Source organism: Seriola aureovittata, chromosome 18, assembly GCF_021018895.1.
Source record: "Seriola aureovittata isolate HTS-2021-v1 ecotype China chromosome 18, ASM2101889v1, whole genome shotgun sequence".
Classification (NCBI taxonomy): domain Eukaryota; kingdom Metazoa; phylum Chordata; class Actinopteri; order Carangiformes; family Carangidae; genus Seriola; species Seriola aureovittata.
The window spans coordinates 14,402,873-14,423,531 of NC_079381.1; the positions used below are offsets into that span (position 1 = coordinate 14,402,873).

The 20,659-nt window shown below is 41.3% G+C and overlaps 2 protein-coding genes across 3 annotated transcripts; both read right to left on the reverse strand.

Moving 5' to 3' along the window:
• Window positions 1–293: 293 nt before the first annotated feature.
• Window positions 294–1,235, reverse strand: LOC130186819 (proteinase-activated receptor 3). The gene has a single exon (XM_056404111.1). It carries the CDS (start codon window positions 1,182–1,184, stop codon window positions 294–296), a length of 891 nt encoding a protein of 296 aa, XP_056260086.1. The 5' UTR covers window positions 1,185–1,235.
• A 4,032-nt stretch (window positions 1,236–5,267) lies between these two features.
• sapcd2 (suppressor APC domain containing 2) lies at window positions 5,268–18,173 on the reverse strand. 2 transcript variants are annotated; one of them, XM_056403679.1, is made up of 6 exons: window positions 17,245–18,173; window positions 13,183–13,316; window positions 8,967–9,113; window positions 8,078–8,179; window positions 7,036–7,152; window positions 5,268–6,940 (listed from the first exon to the last, which is right to left on the reverse strand). In XM_056403679.1, exons 1-6 carry the CDS (start codon window positions 18,032–18,034, stop codon window positions 6,812–6,814), a joined length of 1,419 nt encoding a protein of 472 aa, XP_056259654.1. In that variant the 5' UTR covers window positions 18,035–18,173; the 3' UTR covers window positions 5,268–6,811. The 2 variants fall into 2 exon arrangements, with proteins under 2 accessions (XP_056259654.1, XP_056259653.1); XM_056403678.1 differs by having other exon boundaries at window positions 7,036–7,155.
• Window positions 18,174–20,659: the final 2,486 nt, after the last annotated feature.

Sequence of the window (20,659 nt, forward strand, 5' to 3'; positions counted from 1 at the left end):
CTAGTATCTCTAAAAGTGAACAAAAACAACCCAAACTGTCTGTATGGCTTCATACCACCAGAGTTCACTGAGTGCTGCTGCTGATTATGTTTGTGCATATTCTCTCATAGTTAAGTTATCATAACAGACCCAGACCCTAGGACCACTGCACAGTACATATTTTATTTACTGGCATATGTCAATATCTAATAAAGCAAGAACATAACCTATTCTCATGTATTTCACTACATCAACGCATTTATACAGCAAACTTTTGTAGTTAAAAAAAAAAAAGGAAAATATATAAAACTTCCCTATTGGATATGAGTCGTGCTGGTCTGACAACAGTTGAGGCTCTGTGGCAGCTTTTCTTTGGACAGGTAGAGCATGGGCTGGATGGTGCTGCTGAAGTCCATCAAGCCGAAGGCGACATAGTGAATATAGCAACGAAACACATCGGGAGAGAAGTAGTCCTGGAAGGGGAACAACGCGACAGGTGGGAAGTAGTTGAACACTATGATGGCCAGGATGATGAGGACCATTTTGAAGGCTCTCTTCTTCACAGGATGCATCTCGTCTCTGCCGGGCCCGGACTGCCGCAGCGCCCAGAGAATCGCAATGTTGCAGAAGACCATGAAGGCGAACGACGCAAGGATCATCGCCGTGAAGACCTTCTCAAAGTTGACAATGTTGCCTACACATTTAGCAGCGGCGTAGGCCAGAGTGATCAGCCAGACCACCATGGCCAGGACTGCTCTGTGCTGGCGGTCCTTGAGCTCGGTGAAGGTGATGGGGTGGACCACAGCTACGTAACGGTCCAGGCAGATGCAGGAGAGGAAGAGTGGTGAGGAGTCTTTCATGCCGTAGAAGAAGCGCAGGACGTACCAGGTGCTGCTGGTGGTGAGGAAGACGATGTTGGCCAGCTCCAGAGGAGGGATGAGACAGAACAGTACGTCCAGAATCGCCAGATGAAGGATGAAGATATCTGATGTGGAGGAGTCGCCCTTGTTCTTGTGGATGAGCCACAGCACCATGAGGTTGGCCGGGATGCCCAGAAACATGTTAATAAATTGCAGGGCCAGGTACCAAATGAGAACAGCGGGCATGTCTTTGCAACGCTCGTACACCGTCTTCTCTTCAAAGGTGTAGTTGAGGGGTCTGTGAGAGACGAAGAGCACGGAGGAGTTGATGTATAAAACCTCCATGACGGCCAGATCAGAGAGTGAAGTGGACAGAGGACACCAGCCGGAGGAACAGAGATCTGTCAGACAAACACATTAGGTTCTGTTGTTAGAGACAAAAGACAAACTAACACTGGTTTGATACTGATAAAACTGATAAAACATGAATATTTTGATGTTTTACTAAACATCATTTGTGTTATTGTGATATCAGAACTTAACTTAAATGTGTTGCTTTTCTTGGTCTTAAAGGCAACACAATAACTCATAACTTCTAAAGTGTAACGAAATGAAAGTGTTCCACTGTTTCTATTGTATGTCTGTCAGAGGGCATATCACACATTAACTCATTAATGCTGGGGCTCTGAGTCAGCTCTGCTCTGTCTCTGAGTATCAGTGTTAGTGGTAGTGAATTCACACCTTTAATTTGCACTTCCCTTAAACGGCCTCTGCTAAAAAAAAGAAATGCTCCACTCACTGAGCAAAGCGTACTCATGATACAGTAGACTACAGTAATAATAAAAGTATAAAAAGTTTAAGATAAAAATGATAAAGAAAAACGTATATTTTAACAGTTGATGTAGTGGATCAAAAATAAAAAGGCGACCATAAGATAGTGTTAATTCATTAGTGGAATAAAAGCTGTTGCATTAAGAAAAAAAAATCCCTCTTAAGATACACAATTAAAGTGCATTTTTCAAAATGTACATTATTTTTTCATCGAGTTTTGTTTTGTAAATGAAGCCTCTTACCTTTATGTGGTAATTAGTGTTCCACTGAGCTAATCTCCTCTGCCCTCTAAGTTTCACCGTCACATTGATTCCCAAGCCCATTTCTTTTTCAGAGAGCGCTGTAGAGCTGTGTAGGCCACACAGTGACATGACTACATGTTGAACGTGACTTTAAAGGGCTCACAGAATTGTTTGCAAGTGTTCCTACATGTTTCCTCCGGGTCAACATGCGGCATATTCCATTATCTCTGTATCTAAGGGTGACATGTAAATGTGCAACCTGACTATGAACACAGCGTCATCTTCTACAGAACATTAGAACTAATAAAGTCTGTGGTGCCAGATTATTGCCACAATAAAGGACCTGGCTAGAAGAGGACAACATTATTCACCCAATGCAGAAGAGACTCATGAAAAGTGGCAGTGTTTGTTTTTAAATGGAGAGGTCAGGAGTTATCGTTTTATGCAAAAAGACACTCACCTGTTCAACAGGATGCTGCAGCTCCTTCCTAACGTGACTGGTGTCCACACTCTCCACCTAATCCTTGCGACTCCTGCTCACGTCTGACCTAGTGTGATCAAATGCTGAGCCCCTCTCCTTAAAATGAATGGAAAACATCTTTTGGAAAATGACCCAACACTTCTGGGATCCTGCTCCATCTGATCATCCAATTGCAGCGTCGAGACGAGGGTGTGGAAGCTGAAGATCTCCCCCTGGATGTCATAATGTCTTGTTTGGCCCCTGTACATCCATCGCACCTTAAGAATGAAGAAATTAAATAATGTTTAAACAACGAGGAGGATAATCACTTAAATAGTGTGAAAGTGTTAAAGTGAGTGGTGGGGGGTGGGGGGTGGGGGGGGTGAACTGAAATTTAAAACAGGTTCATGTGGAGGACGTGTTGTGGAAAGCCATCATCCATTCACACCGATTGGCAATGATGCAACAAACCAATGGTGCCTGACGGAAAAATCGGCAGTAAACAACTGATGCAACAGAACAGAAAATCACTTCTGATTCACTTCAGTGTAACGATGTGTAATATGTTACGTGAGGCGGACATGTTTCGAGGAGTGATGTCTGTCGGTGGGGTTTGCTCTTCATCCAACATGCAGAGGAGGGACTGGAAACTACAGATCACTTCATCATACTTCACCCTCGCAGTCTGTATATGATAGTTTTTTTCTATGCGTCAGGGTGTTAACGTCATTTACACATCATCCGCTGTTTTTCAGGGGCTAAACAATGACCCCTCAGGTGACCTTTGACCCCTTAGGCCTATTCTTTAGAGACAGTGAAAAGACTGCTGTGTGGCACGGACTCATTCTACAGCATGCAGTTACTAAATCATCATTCTTTATGTTAATTAACATTGTCAATATATAATAATCTGTGAACGTGTTACAGTAAAGGCCTGTGGATTATTTTATCATTCATCACTTCATTACAGGTTATGGTGTATTGCTGGCGTTACAGTGTGTTGTGTGTTTGAACAGCTTGACGTCTGTTGAAACCCGACTCAGGTTTCTTTTCCTTTGTTGTTTGAGCCTGTTTGTAATGGTGTCGGGTTCACAGGACATGTGTTTCCCTCCTATAAGGTAGAAGAGTCTCACAGGTTTGTTAAATTCTGCATCGCAGTGGAAACACACACTGCAGCAGCAGCAGCACACAACTGCTTTTGTCCTAACAGGCCCCATTTCAGAGATCAGAGGAGCTTCTTGATGTTGTAATTTCATGTTGCTGGATATTTCAATGAAGATGATTTTTGCAGATTAGTATTTTACCACGACAAACAGTAGTACAAATGTTAAAATGGTTATCTTTTTCATTAAGGGGAACCTTGTTAGATCATAATCCAATAGAAAACACCAGTCTGTTGTACAGGGATCCAAAGAGAGGTGTACAAAATGTTGTTTAGCAGCTATTTTGTGAGATTTTGATCAAACAGTAGATAGTAAACCCTTGTATCGACACAGCTACGTATTCCTGAGCATGAAACATATAGACTATATACAGAATATATATATAACATACTGGCAGTGAGAGCGAAGGAAAGAAGGAAGTAAGGTTAACCATCACACAACTATATTTACTGAGGATAAATGAGCTCAAATATCCAAACCATAAAACAAAAGCAGATGTCATTTGGTTTCCTCCCGATTATGAGGTTATAGAGAAGCCTGCTGAAGTTAAAGACCCCCTCCAGACATGTTTTAAGACATGTATAAAATTGTAAATTGGATAGTTTGGGTCTGATAGAGTTTCTCCTAAAAAAAACATAATAGTTAAAACCTGAAAATCTGTTTTCTCAACCCCCTTGTTTTTATTAACAACACATTTTTGTATTTCTGTTTTTGTCCGTGCACTTGTTAGTGGTTTGATGTGGGTGGGGCTCAGGTGGAAAAATGTGATGTCATGCACTCTGAAGCACAGGTTAGGACGTACCAGTATCTGAATCAATACAATTCCATTTGCAAACGTCAGGATCAGTAAATCAGAGTCTGATTGTTGCTGAGCTGTTTGGTCACTCTCAGTCAAGTCTGATCATTTCAAACTGTCCAACCTTTTCCAGTAAACGTTGCTTATTTAGTCATGAATATTTATTATATTATTTATCCCTCAATCAAATATCCAAAATCTATGAATATGCAATTATTAACTGTTGGACTCACGTTTAGAGCACTGGAGGTTCAGAGTTTCCACGTGACCTTTTGTTTTAATTGGACACTGGACCAAGACCTGCTCCTTTTATGTTATTACAACTAAGATTTACAATTTTGTCATTCATCATCTGTTTATACAACAGCCTCCTTCTATGGGTGTCCACAGGGCGAGTTACAGTTGTTACCAATTACATTAATAAAAACTCATAACTTACAACTACATTATAGTGTGTTATAAACCATAAAAACAATTTCTTAACTATTAATGTATAGAATATAAATGCTAAATGGGGGGGGATAAAGGAGTGTTACTGGTACTTTCCACCTTCAGCAGACAAATGTGACAACACCAGTGTCGGACTTCACACACACGTGACTCTTCACAGTGAAGGTTAAATATATAAAACCCAAACACAGCACACACCCAGTCAAGTGCATCAAAATGTTGAGCCCAAGGAGATCTGATGGTCAAAACTCATCTATCATATGACACATCTGAACAAAAAATAAAAATACTTGTATTGTTATAATTTTTAGAATACAAACCTGGAGGACAGAACAGATCATCTCCGTCTTGTAAGTCTGGAGAAATATGAAAAAAAATGCACAGATTGGAAAAATATCCATTTCATACATTTTTTATGGGCTGATTGTGTTTCTCTGATCGTGTCTAAAAAAGGACACTACAAAGAATCGCAGAGCCACAGTCAGCACCGTTTGGTCATATTTATTTTTTTAACATTTTGTCAGAAGTCTGGGTACTCTCAATAGAAAGCAGAAGGAAGAGTTTCACTCACACATAATGTAGTTTGAGCAGCAAGAAACATACAATCAAACAAGTGGGAAACAGACATCAACAGTATATAACTATGTTATGTGCAGACATCCCAACAGTACCGTACAAATCCATTATAAAACTATGTTTTTTTTTCTACCACCACCCACTAACTATATATGTCTTTTGTAAACTTGTGGATGGCTGAATGTTTTTTTCAGTTTAGTCTAAAGTCAACAGTTTCCAGGCTGATCCTGGTTAAAGGGCACGATTACAAGGACAAAATGGGTTTTTACATCTGTGCTAATGTTTAATCTCCAGGTTTCAAACAGAAATCTCTTCAGAAGATAAATATCTTATAGCTGAAAATATGACCCATGCAAAGAATCCACTGTAAAGACACACAGGGGATGTAGCACTAGATAGCAAGAGTGTTTGTTTTTTTTTTGTTTTTGTTTTTTCTGACATGACATCAGAACATCTCCCAACTCGGACACATTCACCATCTACCATGTTTGTCCTCCTCAGCTCTCTTCTACGTGCAAACTTCTCTCATCTGTCTCTGCCGCAACATTTCGTAGGCTTGTAAACTGTCCTTCCATCTCGTTTCAGTCTTTAAAAAAATCCCAAAATTCATGAAAGGTCTTAACATTTAACATGCTACTATAAAATATAGTAAAACTGTTCTTCTCAGCCATTTCTCTCTCTTAGTGTTTGAAATTAAAAACCAAAAACCAATAGGTAAATGTCAGGTAAACATTATTATTATTATTATTATTATCATTTTACATTAAAAGGAAGGAAATACTGAAGACGAAGGTAAAGTGTATCTCATAATGACTGAGATTAAAGCAAACTTAAAAGGTCTAAACAAAAATGTAAATGATAGGTCACAGCAAGCAGATGCAGCTGATTTGTTTTCATATCAAACTGTAAGAATATGGCATTTTATTCCAACAGATACCATTCCCACTATTGTCCAATTCCTTTTTGGACCGCTAAGTTAAAGTTTCTGTTTTTAGAGCTGCCTGTGCAGTCAGGCAGTAGAAGAAAAACAACAGTCTTTTGGGAGTGGGAGTGGAGATCTTGCAGATGCTGCAAGAAATGAAGTGATGGGATCTCATGAGACCCCACTCGCAGCTTGATAGTCCAGTCTTTTCAGCTTGGTGGGAGTGCTTGTGCGGGGAGCGTGAAGGCAGCAAGTAAGAGAGCCTTTTCGACTCTCGGGTCAAGTCATTCGGGAGTGTTCACGTCTAGGTAGTGCCTGGTTTGGTTTGGGGTGGAGTGGTGACATGCTGCAGTCGAGGGTTTCGGCGTGTCATGGCTAAAGGTGCATCACTGCCACGAGTGGTCAGTTGGGTAAACAAAGAGTTAACTTCAGTCCTATAAAAGTTGGATCCAGACCAGCGCAGATATTTCAACATTACGTCATGATGTTTCCTAGAAACACGGCGATGTCACGATGTTGGGTGTAATTGTTTTCAGATGAAGGTGGAATCCATGGTGCTGGTGTCTTGCGCGCTGCGGGCTCGCGCCTCAAAAAGCTGCTTTATCAAGGCTGATTTCTCCTGTTCCAGCTGCGCGATGCGTTCACTCTTCTCTGTCACCTCCTTGATGAAAAAAGGGAAAGGAAGTGAGTGTCAGACATTACTCCTAAAGGCTACGGTGACTTTTATCTATTGGCAGTTTGTAGACTGCGTTGAACCTGTGTGAGGAGTCGGTTCTGGTCCTTCAGTCTCTGGATGGCTTGTGGAGGAGCTGGAGGTGGAGGCTGGGAGTTTGCTGAGAGCGCTGCTGTCTGAGCACCACTTGAAGGAAATGACTGCTGGGAAACAAAGAGGAACTAGTGTTAAATGAAAAATCAACACCAGATATATTGTTACATATCACGTTGTTTTGTCATGGCGTGTCATAATTTACATGTTTAATTTCATAAAGCCAGTTTCCCATATCCTGCTGTGGTCGTTTCTTCTTCAGACAGAGATTTCCTTGAATGCTATTTTGAGAAATATTTACTGCATTCATCTTTTAGTCAGACAAAATTTCCAGTAACAAAAAAGAAAGACTTCCTCTTGTAGCCTCCTCGTGTTTGCTTGTAACAGACATGTTTTGTGTAGAACTAAGCACTCTCCACAATTTTATCTCGTAATTTTGGCTTCCCAAATAAAAAACACAAAAACATCATAAATTCAATTTCAAATTCAGTTCAACAAATCCTCTTTAAGTAGCTGGCAGAAATTGAAAAGATGAATGGGCCATCTGATAGAAAGAAGCTCATTGTTGTTGATTGTCGTTTTTGTAATGACATTTTTTTCATATTTTGTGGCCTTAACACATACAGTACAGACCGTCCTATTTTTCTATAAAAACCCACCTTGTAATTCTGATCACCTAAAGCCTTAAAATGATGGCTCAAACAGATTATGTCTTTTGAGTTGCAAACATTCACCCACTGTAGACTTGAAATGTAGCTTTAATGTATAGCTTGCTTGTGGTGGTGGTCAGTTTAGATTACACAAACAAACAACACAAAATACTGCTAAACCACTACTTCCATTGCTGCAGGAGCAGGGGACAGTAATTCAAACCAACACAAACGACCTGTTACATTATCTCTACATTGTGAGTTTACAATGTAGATTTATATTTAGATTGCATCTACATATCCTGGGACATTAAGGAATGTTTGACTTAACTTAGATCCCAGTGTTACCAAAGTAAAAATATGTATGGTCAGTAACACTCACCATCCCAGTGCAGGAAATAAGGTCATTAAGGCAGTGGTTGACTTCTTGCAGTTTGGGAATGAGAACATTCATGCGACTCTGATTAGTTTCTGTGAAGAAATCCTGAGAGGAGAGAACACAGAGACAAAATGAACTCAAGAAAGTGGGTAAAGGTCTGAGAAATGTCATGAAAAGGACAAGCCTAGGTACGAGGAAATCAGTTTGAAATAGTGATTAAGGTAAAGATTACAAGACTCGAACAAAAACACACCAAAACATGTATTAACACTGGCTGGTTCTTTACTCTGTCAGGTATACCTACGTTCCCCTTAACCTGCCTCATCTAGCTATTTAGTTAGCAATCTCCTACATTTCCCAGAATACCTGTGTGAAAGTGACAACCTGAACTAAAGGCATGCTAAACATTTGGACTGTCAGTGGGGAGAGGGAAAGCCCAGACAATCGAATACTTATAGTTTAAATAATATCTCCAGGCAGGACATGAACAGCAGTAAATTTAACTTTGCATTAAATTTTCCCTATTTTGTTTTTTAAACAATCAAACAAGTAAAATCTAAACGAACAGCATGAGAGAGAAGAATCAAAAAACATGATTTTTTTTTCCATACTTGAGAACATATTCTTGTGCAGCCTCTAGTACACACAGGAGTAAAAACCATGACTCTATACTAGAGTTCATGATAGATGTTGATTGTATTGTTTGTTGTTTGTGTTGTGTTCTATTTTGTCGTTTGACTTGGGAATATGATAAAAGTTAAGTTCAAAAATTATAAATAGGTATTGTGCATGGGTTGATGTAATATTGTCTGTATTTGGCCAGTTGTTCATACCATTAAAAAACAACAACATACAACAGCTTTGAGAGTCTCAGACCAGAGCCTGAACTGACCGTGCAGTGGGAGCTCTGGCCGACCTGCCGCTGTCTCTCTGTGACATTGTGGATTTGGCCCTGGTACCAGTCTCGGGCCCGCTCCACAACTTCCAGGCCCGCCAGCAGAGAGTCCTTCTCCTGCTCCAGCTCTTTCATTTGCTTCAACTATGTGAGAGGGAAGTTAAAAAGGATGGTATGTTGAGGAAAGGAAGAGGAAAGGAGTGAAATGGTGGAAGATGAAGGAGAAAAATTCAATTAAGAACACACAACATCAAACCAGACTTCACAGAGACCCATCAGCAAAAAAAAAAAAAGCATTTAATTTTCGTATTTCCCATGCCATCACTAAGAGAGCTTTCAGACTGCTGCCAAGATTAAATCTAATCACTGATTTTGGGCTGCCAGCAGTCTGCATGGTAGACAAACTCCCATGTTTTCACAAGGGCATCTGCAGCAAACTCTTTTGTGCTGGTGGAGACAATGGCGCCATACCAATTGTGCCGGATTCTCTCCCATCCTGAACAATGTTTAGAGGAGCAATCAGTCCAGCGTCATGGCAACCGCGCAGCAACCTAAGAATGGAGCAAACAGCGGACCCACTTCAACTATGGCCACCCCAGTGTGTATGAGTGTGTGTGAAACAGAAGAGAGAGGTGTGTTTGTTTCTGTGTGTGTGTGTGTGTGTGTGTGTGTGTGTGCGTGCGTGTGCGTGTGCACCCCAACAAGGCTGCATTGAGTTGTGCTGACCAGGCTGTCCATGCGGCACATTGCCACAGTGCAGGCCTCATTGCTGGCATTCAGCCACCTGGTGTGTCATCTTTCTATCCACCCATCCCTCCGTCCCTCCGTCCCCCGTGTAGCTCAGTACATTCCACTGATCGTCGCTCATACACCGGAATACATGTTGCCACAGTAAACTAAACAGAGGACGATAGATTTAAGAGACCAAAATCAAATCCTGTTTAACATACTTGTGCTTTTTCCACATAAAGCCTGACGACAGAGAGAGTTCACAGAGGAAGACAGGAATTGGGGGGGTGTTAGGGGAAGAGGAGGGGGTCTGGGCTCTGTGTCTAGAATGAAGCATGACCTAGTGTCAGGCTGCATGAATGTGGTGGGCCAAAGGCAGGAAAACCCACTGTTAAAAAGAAAGAAAGAAAGGGAGCAGAGGAGAAAATACACAGAGAGAGGGAGCAGGGCAGCAAATGGCTGAAAGGTTATGGAAAAGTCTGTGCATGTATGTTTGTGTTCTCTCTGCTGGCTGAATGAGTGGGAATGAATACACACAGAAATGCACATACAATAACATGACACCCACTGCACAAGCTGTTTAGGTTAAAAAAAACACAAAGAACAACATAACAGCCTTTCAAAATGTCATCTACAAAGCACCAGGAGACAGAGTGGCCCGAACCTTGATGCTACACAATACAACAGCAGGTCAGAAGCAACAAGTCCCAAAATAACAAAATATTTACATATGTTCACTATTTTTCTGATTAGTTTCATTGTTTAGTTTATAAAATGTAAGACAATAGTGAGAAATGCCAAGGAGATGTCTTGAAATTGCTTGTTTTGTACAACTAACAGTAAAAAAACAAAGATTTAATTTAGCTTTATATTAAAGAGAGAAAAACAGCAAAATCACATATTAATAAAATAATAAAACCGGGGAATGTTTGGTATTTTTGCTCAATGTTGATTAATCGACTAATTGACTACTGCTTTCAGCGCCATCCACACCCCGAAGCTCTGCAACACTTAAGCAGGTTACAGCTCACAAAACAGAAGAGATATATTTTAATTTTTGATCTGTCATCAACAAGTTTATCAAATGTTAGGAAACACTGAAAAATGCCCATGAAATTCTTCATATTGTTTTTTTTGTCTAACAAACAGTTCATTATCCGAATATATTCAATTTACAATGATATAGAAAAAAAGAAAAATGGAGCAAAACCTCAAATTTGCGAAACTGCAACCAGAAAATAAAACACAGTTGTCGATTCAGCTCTGTCTGTCAACTCCTCACTACAGCACTTGTCCAAACCCTGAGGCTCTAAAGCCAACCAACACAATCCCTAAAACAAGCAGATAAATAGTTTTTATTATCCAGATCAACACAAACACTGAATTCCCAGTGAACTTAATCATAACTTTTTATCTCCTCTATTTGACTCAACTGTCACAAATCAGTATCAAAACAACCTAATACACATCTCCAAATCCTGAAATAGACTCATTACAGAACCATCTCAAAGACCAGCTTCAATTTCCTCTATCCTCGGCAAACATCTCTCCCTCTCCCTCCCTGTCCTTCTCTCCCTCTCGTCCTACTCACCCAGAGAAAAAAGTGCAGGGCTTTGCTGCTGTAGAGGCTACTGCTGAGGGGGATGAAGACGGTAGTGTAGGCAGCCCACACAGCCGTCCAGGCTGGGCCGGGCCGCCCGAACGAGTCCTCTACTTCTACCAGGCCCCTGGGCCCGACCCGGCTCACTACCATCAGGGCAGCAGCGGGCCAAGTCGGCCTGGGTGGGAGGGACAGAGGGAAGGGGGAGGAGGAGAGGGGCAGGGAGGGAGGGAGAAGGAGGGGAGTCGGTCAGTCAGCCTCTCCAGACACAGAGGCCAAGGGGAAAAGAGACGGAGACGGCAACACAAACAGGGAGAGAAGGAGGGAGAGGAGGCGAGCTGGAGAGAATGAGAAATGGTGAGGCAAGGGGAGAGACGGAGAGTGAGAGGAGGCATGAGCTCCTGACTGGAGGTGGGAGGGGCAGAGTGAGGGGGGAGGCAGGGGGCACAGGGAGGGGAATGTGGAGGCCAATGGAAAGTGAAATGGAGAAGAGCCTGCACTTGAAACTTGAACTTTTTTTTTTTTTTTACATTTTCCTGGTATTAACATGCTTCAACTATTTACTTCACAACAGAAATCAACTATTGAATGACCTACAGCCTATCTTTAAAAGCCACTGTCCCCATTACATCCAATCATACTTAAATCTGTCTATCTCAAAGTCTTGACCTATGATCCACTGTTTTCACACAACTCAACTCAACACAACTAAAATAATAATAAATACAACAGCAAAACACATCCAGAAGCTGCAAATTTATCTCATGTAACACCTTTACTCAACAGTTGTCACATTTTGTCAGTTTGAACAACTGAACTTTTCATTAATGATTAACCTGCTAGTCTAAGAAATGTCAGAAAAATGTCAATCACAATGTCTCAGAGCCAAAAGTGACATCTAACTTCAACTGCGCTTTGTCCGACCAACATTGAAAAATCCAAAGATTCAAATTACAATCACATAAGACAAAGAAAAGCAGCAATTTCTGACCTTTGAGAAACTGGAAAATCTATTAATCAAATAGTCCATCAATAGAATTCAATTGTCAACAATTGTAATACTTGCAGACAATTATTAATAATTGTTTAATTCATTTATCAAGGAAGAAAATCTAAATATCTGCATATATTCCAGCTCAATAAATGTGAACATTTGTCAGTTTTCTGTCTTTGTTTTTTATAATAAATGTGAACTTAATATCTTTGAGTAAAAATAAAACAATTAATGGGTTAATTCAAGTAATTGACAGATTACTTGATAATGAAAATCATTTTTAGTTACAGCCCTAATTCTAATACAGAGAAGAGAAGATGATCCGGGAAGCGCAGCAACAGAACCAATACTCAGATTGCTGCCATAGTTTTGTTGAACTCAACATGTACTGACAGTGCTGTGAGCAGTGAGCTTGTGTAAATGTAGACCAATAGTGAAAAGACATGTCTCCAAGCTACAGTCATGTCCTAAATATGAAAGTGAGCAACAACTCTGAGGTTGATTTTCCTTATCAATTAGTCTGTCAGTTATTTTCATGATTCATCCATTAATTGTTTTGTATATAACATATCTGAAAGTAATTTCTCACAACCCAAGGTGACATTTAAATTAGTTTGTCTTATTTGACCAACAGTCCAAAGCCTCAATTTAGAGGAGGTGGGTGGTGGTTCGATCCATAGCAGACCCACTCATCACTAATGTCACCTAGAACCTGGTTTGCTGGTTATTTTATGGAAAACTATGTATGCAAACGTCATCGCTGATATACAGAAACAAGTAAGGCTACTGCCCAGTGTTTCGTTTGTGTGTGTGTGTGTGTGTGTGTGTGTGTGTGTGTGTGTGTGTGTGTGTGTGTGTGTGTGTGTGTGTGTGTGTGTGTGTGTACCAACCATTCCGTAATCCACTCCATTGGATATGGTGTGCCGTCTCTGCTCTTCCCGACTCCGCCCGTGTCGTCTAGAGCCACCAGTAAATCCTGTTGCTGATTCGCTCTGGGATCTTGGTAAACCCGATTTCGCAACACCTAGAAAAGTGGAGACAGACACATCTAATCAATTTCAACACAACACTGTCATCTGGTCTGCACTCTGTATATACTGCAGTTTTGTTTGTCGCCTGCTGAACATAACTGTGACAACAGTACAGGGAAAAACACAATCCTTAATGGAAACATTTGAAAATATGACTCACTCTAATCATTTAGGCGATTGCTTGAGGTGAAATACAACATACTTCTGACCACCATGTACAACTTTAATAGCAAAGAAGCAACAGTGGTGAAGAAAAAGTCTTAAAGAGTACTTTTGCAGCAGGCATTCATTGACACATGCCACACACAGTGATTAGAATCACATACAGTCAAACTTTCATCCAAGTATGTAATCCAGGTGAGTCTGAAAACTAACTCACTCGGCAACAACTAATATTGACTGCATACGTTCAACTCACTGCATAGTCAACAACACTAAAGGTACATCTCAAAAGAAAAAGAATCATTAAGACATTTATCATGTCAAAGTTTTATAAGAATGCATTGTGTTGGATTCTTGTTTCTCACATCCTTAGCTGTTTCAGTCACGTGTGTCTAAATCAGTCCCTGATGTAGCGAATGTGAGATTGAATTTTACTGGGCAAAACACCTCCACATCTATAGACGATGATGAAGATAATGCATTTGGGTTGCCAGTGTATGATGTATACCACATGAGGGAGCTGTACTCTGCAAATGTTTCTGGTATCAACAAAGCAGGACAACTTTTATTTCATGGTGTGCACTGAACTCAACACATAGTGACGTGATAAATGTGGCAAAAACAGTGATACTGAAAAGGCTTCATTAAACTTTTGTCTTTTTTCTTTCTTTCTTTTTTTTTTTTTTTTTTATTAAATGTGAAACTAATTATGGTCCCTTGTCTGATTATTTGACTGAGAATGTGGAGCAGAGGGAAAAATGTGAAGTATCTGAGCTTGGGGCTAGAATTCAACAACACACAATAACCTGAGCAACCTGGGCAAGTGAGCTGGAAGAACAGCGATTAACAGTGTAATAAGCAAAGTTCGAAGGTGGATAGTAAATACCACTTTAAGAATTTTTTGGCACAAGGTTAGGATGTGTTTGTGTTTTCTTTGTCGTGATCAGGAGAAAGACAAAGAAAGAGGGAGTGTTTTTCTTGATTATTATTCATTGGTTATTGAATCAAACTTGGTTTTGCATTTCTGTCCATTTTTAAAATTTTTTTTCAAACTTTTTATTTTTTTTTTTTAATAAAAATTAGGGAAATTTGAACATCTTCAGTTCCATGACAATTTGGCATCTGCTGATGAAAACCATGTGATGTTTGAAAGTTCCAGAGCAACTAGTAAATGGTCCTTGTGGTGACATTGTTTTGTCAGCTCCTGTCAGAGAGCAAAGTGTGATACTCAGCACTGTTTTCAGATATTCCAAAGATGACATACAACAAGGTTTCTCTGCTCCCTGCTCCTTCAACTTCCCTTAAATCTCTGCCCTGCTCCTGTGTGTGTGGGGTTTGTACAGTGTTCTGTGTTTTCTGTTTCCTGTCAACACATGTAGGTCTGTGAGTAAGTGGAGGCTGTTTCCTTGCTGCTCAAAACTGTGAAAACTTGGCAAAGCATCTCAGTGGCTCTTTTTTCCGTAGTATCACTTCCCCTGATATCTACTGTGGTATTTTATTATGGTCAGAATTTTTAGATGTAAGTGCACATCACCCCTGCTGACCTTTCTCAAAAACATGAGAGGAGCGAGGGAGTGAGAGTGTCAGGAATTTGTGCTGATGCCCAGGGTGTAGGGGAGTTTTTCACAGATGCAGCGATTCAGTGAGCTCTGGCCTTTCTGCTGTAATCTGGCCTAATCCAGCAGGGTTTGGCTGCATATGAGAGATTACATCATGGAAACTGCTGGTCTGGCTCTCTGCACCAATTGGACAAAAGTATGTGGACACCCAAGTGTAATTACTAAACCTTTCGTTCCAAAACTATGGGCATTTATATGCAGCATTAACATCCATGCAATATTCTGTTTAGGCTCTGCAAAAGATTTTGGAACCTGGCTGCAGGGATTTGCTTCCATTTAGCCATGAGAGCATTAGTGCGGTCGACCACTGATGTTGCATGATAAGGCCTGGCTCACAGTTGTTGCAATTCATCCCAAAAGGTGTTGGACGGGGTCGAGATCAGGACTCCGTGCAGGCCACCCAAGTTCGTCCACACCAAACTCAGAAAACCACATCTTTAAAGACCTCACTTTGTGCACAAACAAAAAAGGGCCTGCCCCCAAATTTGGAAAAAAAAGGCCTAAAGAATATCACTGTATGCTGCAGCATTAAGATTTCCCTTAATTGAATTTAGGAGCCCAAACCATAAACAGCTGCTGACCAAAAGCACGCAAAAGTATGTGAACTTTTCTTTCTGTCCATCCACTGTATCTATCTATCCATCTATCCAACTCTCTGAAAACACAACATCTTCCTCAGTGGTGCAAGCAGTGAAAGCCCAGAGGGCTCGACAGAGAGAGTGTGACAGTGTCAGTCTTATAGCTTTAGACAGGCCTAGCTGTATAGAGATCATGCAAATTTGGATGGACTCCAGTTGTGTGTGTGTGTGTGTGTGTGTGTGTGTGTGTGAGAGACAGAGAGAGAGAGAGAAAGAAAGAAAGAGACACAGCATGTAAAAGGACTCTGGTATGATTGTGAAAGGAGGAGGAACAGTAGTGAGCCTGTATGAGAGCCTGTATGTATGAACGACATAATGAGCAAGCGAACTGGGAGTTTCTCTGCAGCAGCTCCTCTAACCCACATCCGACACACCAGAGAAAAACTGGACACATGAACATGTTAACAACTGACAGGCGATGGCCTGTTCCCCAATCAGATACCCATGGCAGGGATAACTTTTTCCTCCATCCACAAGCCAGACCCTCAAGGTTTATAAATCTCTGTGGGAATTTCTGACATGATCTCTGACCTGACCTGGGGTTAACAACAGCAATTATTCAACTGGGCACCCATCTTTGAAGCAGAGGCCCTTAAAGAGGCCTGTTTGAGTGGTGACATAATAGTGATACCTGAGATGTTTACTGTCAGAACCCCAACTAAGACTGTTTTGGACCACTTTGAGGATTAAGGCAAAGTTTCCATTTTTAACTTTACCTTAACGTAGGACTCCTGCTGAATGACAAAAGCTGACATGCAAGCGCTATGCAGACATTGTGCACTTGTGTGTACTACATGGATCACTGCATCCAATTAAATTATAATATGAGATAGAAGCTGGCAAGACTGCATATCAGTTCAGTTATGCATGCAGTTAAATGGCTTGCTCATGGGAATTTAGTCTCGGGTGTATCATGATAGGTATTCAGGGGACGCAGTGGCTCCGTTTCTGACTAACATCCTTAAGCACATTTGTTGGTGCCCAAATAAGATTTTGTTGTTGTTTCAAGGTTGCAGCAACAGGAGGAGCAAATGCAAACGGAGGCGCAAACAAAAGCAGTAGCTGGATTAAAAATCCTTAAAGAGGGATGGGAGTACTGAGGTGCAGATGCAACTAGCAGAAGCATCTAGCATGAACCTTTGACAGAGTAGTGGCAAATATGATAATCAATAAAAATCGACTTGACCACAAGTTCTCTAATCATTTACATCCTAAATGTTGTAACTTTTGCTGGTTAAAGCTTCTCAGATGTGTGGATGTGCTGTTTTTCTGTTTTGTAAATTGAATATCTTTGACTGTTGGTCAGACAAATTAATTATTTAAGTTCTATATACTATTGACTTCTTCTTTGGCTTTGGTAAACTGTGATGGGTGTTTTTTCACTATTCCCTGATATTTTATAGGGTTAATAATAGACTCACCGAACTGTCCCCCCAGCCCCTCATACACACGCACTCACATAATTTCAACTACTTAGAAATGGCTTTCTTGGTTGCACTTACTTTGTCCTTGGAGCTGTGGTGACTCCAGAGCAAGTGACTCAATTGACCTGACCCGGCTCTGCTGGGGCTGTGTCGGTTTAGTGGCATGGCCCGAGTCGGTTCTGTAACAACCTCCCTCCGGAGCGCCGGGAATCCGCTCCAAACTCCGCCCGGACCTCTCGAAGCCCGCGCTGTACCTCGCCGGTCCACACGCGGTGTACCCGGGTCCCTCCTCCTGCCTGGCCCGGCTCTGGAGGGAGGACGCCCGGTGCTGCTGAATGTTGGGCACGTTGCTCGACCCCAGCGGACGGACCTTGTTCTCGACCCGCGTCCCGACGCTGCATGTGGAGAGCGGGGCGGGTTTCTGAGACTGCTTTGGAGCCTGCTGCGGATGCACGGCAGCCTGGGCCTTGAAGTGGGAGCTGTTCTCTGGGTTGAGCATGGAGTACCGCAGCCCCGCAACAAACCGCTCAAAGGTGAGACAGCCATGCGGTGGAGTGACCCTCCTCAGGCAGCCCAGCACCCCACCGGGCAGGTCCTGGGTGTCTGCGCCCTGCCAGCGACTCTCGATCTCCGAGATGTGGACATAGCCCCGTCCACCATCATCCAAAATGTCAAACAGGGTCCTCAGGCTGTGCAGGAAGGCTTTGGGCAGACCATCTGTTGAATACTCCGTCTCTTTTGGCTGCATTTTTGCAGTTTTAAAGCCCTCCGCCTTGCCCTGAAACACTTCTTTTCTTGGCCCAACTCTGCCGTAAATCGCCGACGTCCCGTTCAGTTTGCAGCCTCGGTCAGTCGCTATCAAAGCCATGGAGGTATTGATAATCTCCGCTGACTAATTAGTCAAAAACAAGCCAACACAAGTTGGCTTACTTTATGTAAACACACAGCTGAACATACAGAGTAACACAGGGAATTATCGTTCACTGAAAAGCAAATTACATGTATTTTAAAAGGATTTTAGCCTGAAATCTATATATGTTTCACCGTTTCTGCAGGCTACCTTCCACCGATACTCCGCCGCTCTCTGATCCATACTTTCCTTTTTCTGCCGAGGACCGCCCTTCAAACGTCTGTGCGCGAGGGTCCCGGGACCAGCCATTGGCCGCGGTGTGCACGAGCTTGGCGCTCATTGGTGCAGGCCTGAGGTAAGCTCCAGTTTGAGTTGTGCTTTTGTTATTACTGACGCTGCTGAGACGTTATTCATAAAGCCTGGATATTATTATACACTCCCCTCCTCTTAATCAGAAAGAGCTGGATAAACTATCCTTTTACAGCCCCCCACACCCCACACCCCTCTAACACACACAGTCATCATGGGGGAACAAAACCCTTTTGTTTCACCTGAAACTTTTTAACTCTATGATTAAAGGAAAGCTTCACAATTTCCCAAGTCTGTTTTAAAATAGTACTCATGTGCACATGTGTATAATGAAAGAGATTTTGCTTGCTGTAATCAATTCCCCTGTTCACACTCCCTTTGTAATGCAAGGTTGGATTTCCACCAAATCTGCAGTACGGTTTTAACACTTTGCAACTGTTACTTTTCCCTCTTTAAGTATACAATACTATTATATTTTACTTAAGTTTTTTGATTGTAGTACTTTTACCTGTAATGGAGTATTTGTATTGTGTGATAATGCTAGTTTTACAGAAGTAAATGACATGAACATTTCCTCCAGCACTGCCACATAGCCACAGGAGCTGGGAATAATAAAAGACACACCTGTGCAACACATTCTGCTATAGGCAATAATATAGTTGTGTTAAAAAGCTGTATTATTATCTTCTTCTTCTACACCTCCTGGCATTCTCAAAATAATGAAAATTATGAAATTATTATTGTCCTACAGTGCATTATTTTGTTCAGGTATTTCTGTACTGTGTCATATCAAATGGGGAACCTATACAGTTGCCATTTTGATGGAAGTGGAATGACATTTAATAGAAAATTGTGAATCTTGTGTAGGGTTAGAGTTAGCTTTTTAAACATGTTCTTGCTTTAAAGGCTAAAATCTTTCATAATCCTATACTAGAATTTAAACTAATCTTCTGTGGGAAATATTATAAATATTATATATCACACAGGAGTTGCATAACTCTGATATCTCTGAAGTTGAAAGTTAAGGCGCTTTTATGCATTTTTTACTGTTATTTTATGGGATGTTATTCCAATAAACAACCATTAATTATTGATTTGGTCACACTTTACAGAGTAGCCCTGACCTCCTACCATCAAAGAAAACATCTAGTCCTATCAAAATAAAGTGCCAGGTTTCTTTACAACACCAAAGACCTTTTCATCATGCGTCACTTCCGATATTATGTAATACGATTTATATCAAGATCTTCTCTCAGTCAGGCTTAAAATCTGCACTCTCCCTGCACACAACTTAAATCCAACTCTCACACAGTCAAAACACATTGCAACCATTTCTGGCACATCAGTGACACTTTTTCTGTTTCTCTTTCTCCAGAGATGAGTCACACATAGAAACTCTCAGTCCCTGCACAGACCAGTGTTTATCTCTGATCTGCCCAGACTTGCACTCTCATCCCATCACCATCTACAAAAACTTTAGCAGTTTAATCTCTTGTTGGTTTAGTGTCTCTTATATCTCTCATTTCTCTTGTGTTGATTTTGATTTTATCTTCACACTACATATTCCTTAGTTATTGTATACTTGTAGTGCTAATCCATCTGGCATGATTGTAAAGCACTTTGGGTTTTTAAAATGTGCTATACAAATAAAAGTGACTTGACCTGGCTTGGTGAATGCTGAAGACATTTTCACACTCTCACAAAGGACTGCCTATAGGTTTCCTGCCTAATGCGTACTGTTCCTGTCAGACCAGATAATGAATCACATATTTTCCCTATTATATTATTCAAATGTACTGTACAGAGGTTGCAAGACAGGATACACAACCAATAAATCCCCTCAGGGCAAACATATGTACCCCCCCCCCCCCCCCCACTGGCAATCAGTCACACACCAGTTGTTCTTGTTAACACATTAATTCGTGGGGATTGATTATGACTCTAGGCTAGAGAGCAGGACCAATAGATCAGATGCTCAAATGCTCAATAGATTTGACCCAGGACTGGTTTTGTTTTTTTCCACTTGGGGCTGCGGAAAGGTTGGAAATTATGTTTATTATGAGGCTTTTTTTGGGATTCATTCAGCTCTTTATATAACCAAAGACAGACAGACAGACAGAGGAAGAAAGAGGAGAAAGAGACACACACACTGTCCAGTAGCAGCTCAGATCAGTGCGATCACTCGATTCACTCGAGTCAGACAACTGAGCACTCACTCCTGCTCTCCTCGTCTCTCTTTCCCATGTCACGCACATGCATTGCTGCTGCTGCTGCTGCTGCTGCACAGAACAGCCAAATACACACTCACACACTGTAGGATTTATTAACTATGCC

What these genes read in the sequence shown, in the direction of transcription:
- LOC130186819 (XM_056404111.1), bottom strand. Translation starts at nt 1,184, where the DNA reads ATGGAGGTTTTATACATCAACTCCTCCGTGCTCTTCGTCTCTCACAGA.
- sapcd2 (XM_056403678.1), bottom strand. Translation starts at nt 18,034, where the DNA reads ATGGCTTTGATAGCGACTGACCGAGGCTGCAAACTGAACGGGACGTCG. An exon ending in GCCAGAGCTCCCACTGCACG is followed by an intron (nt 8,180 to 8,966) that starts GTCAGTTCAGGC and finishes CTCTCCTCTCAG; the next exon opens with GATTTCTTCACAGAAACTAA. An exon ending in AGAACCGACTCCTCACACAG is followed by an intron (nt 6,941 to 7,035) that starts GTTCAACGCAGT and finishes TTTTTCATCAAG; the next exon opens with GAGGTGACAGAGAAGAGTGA.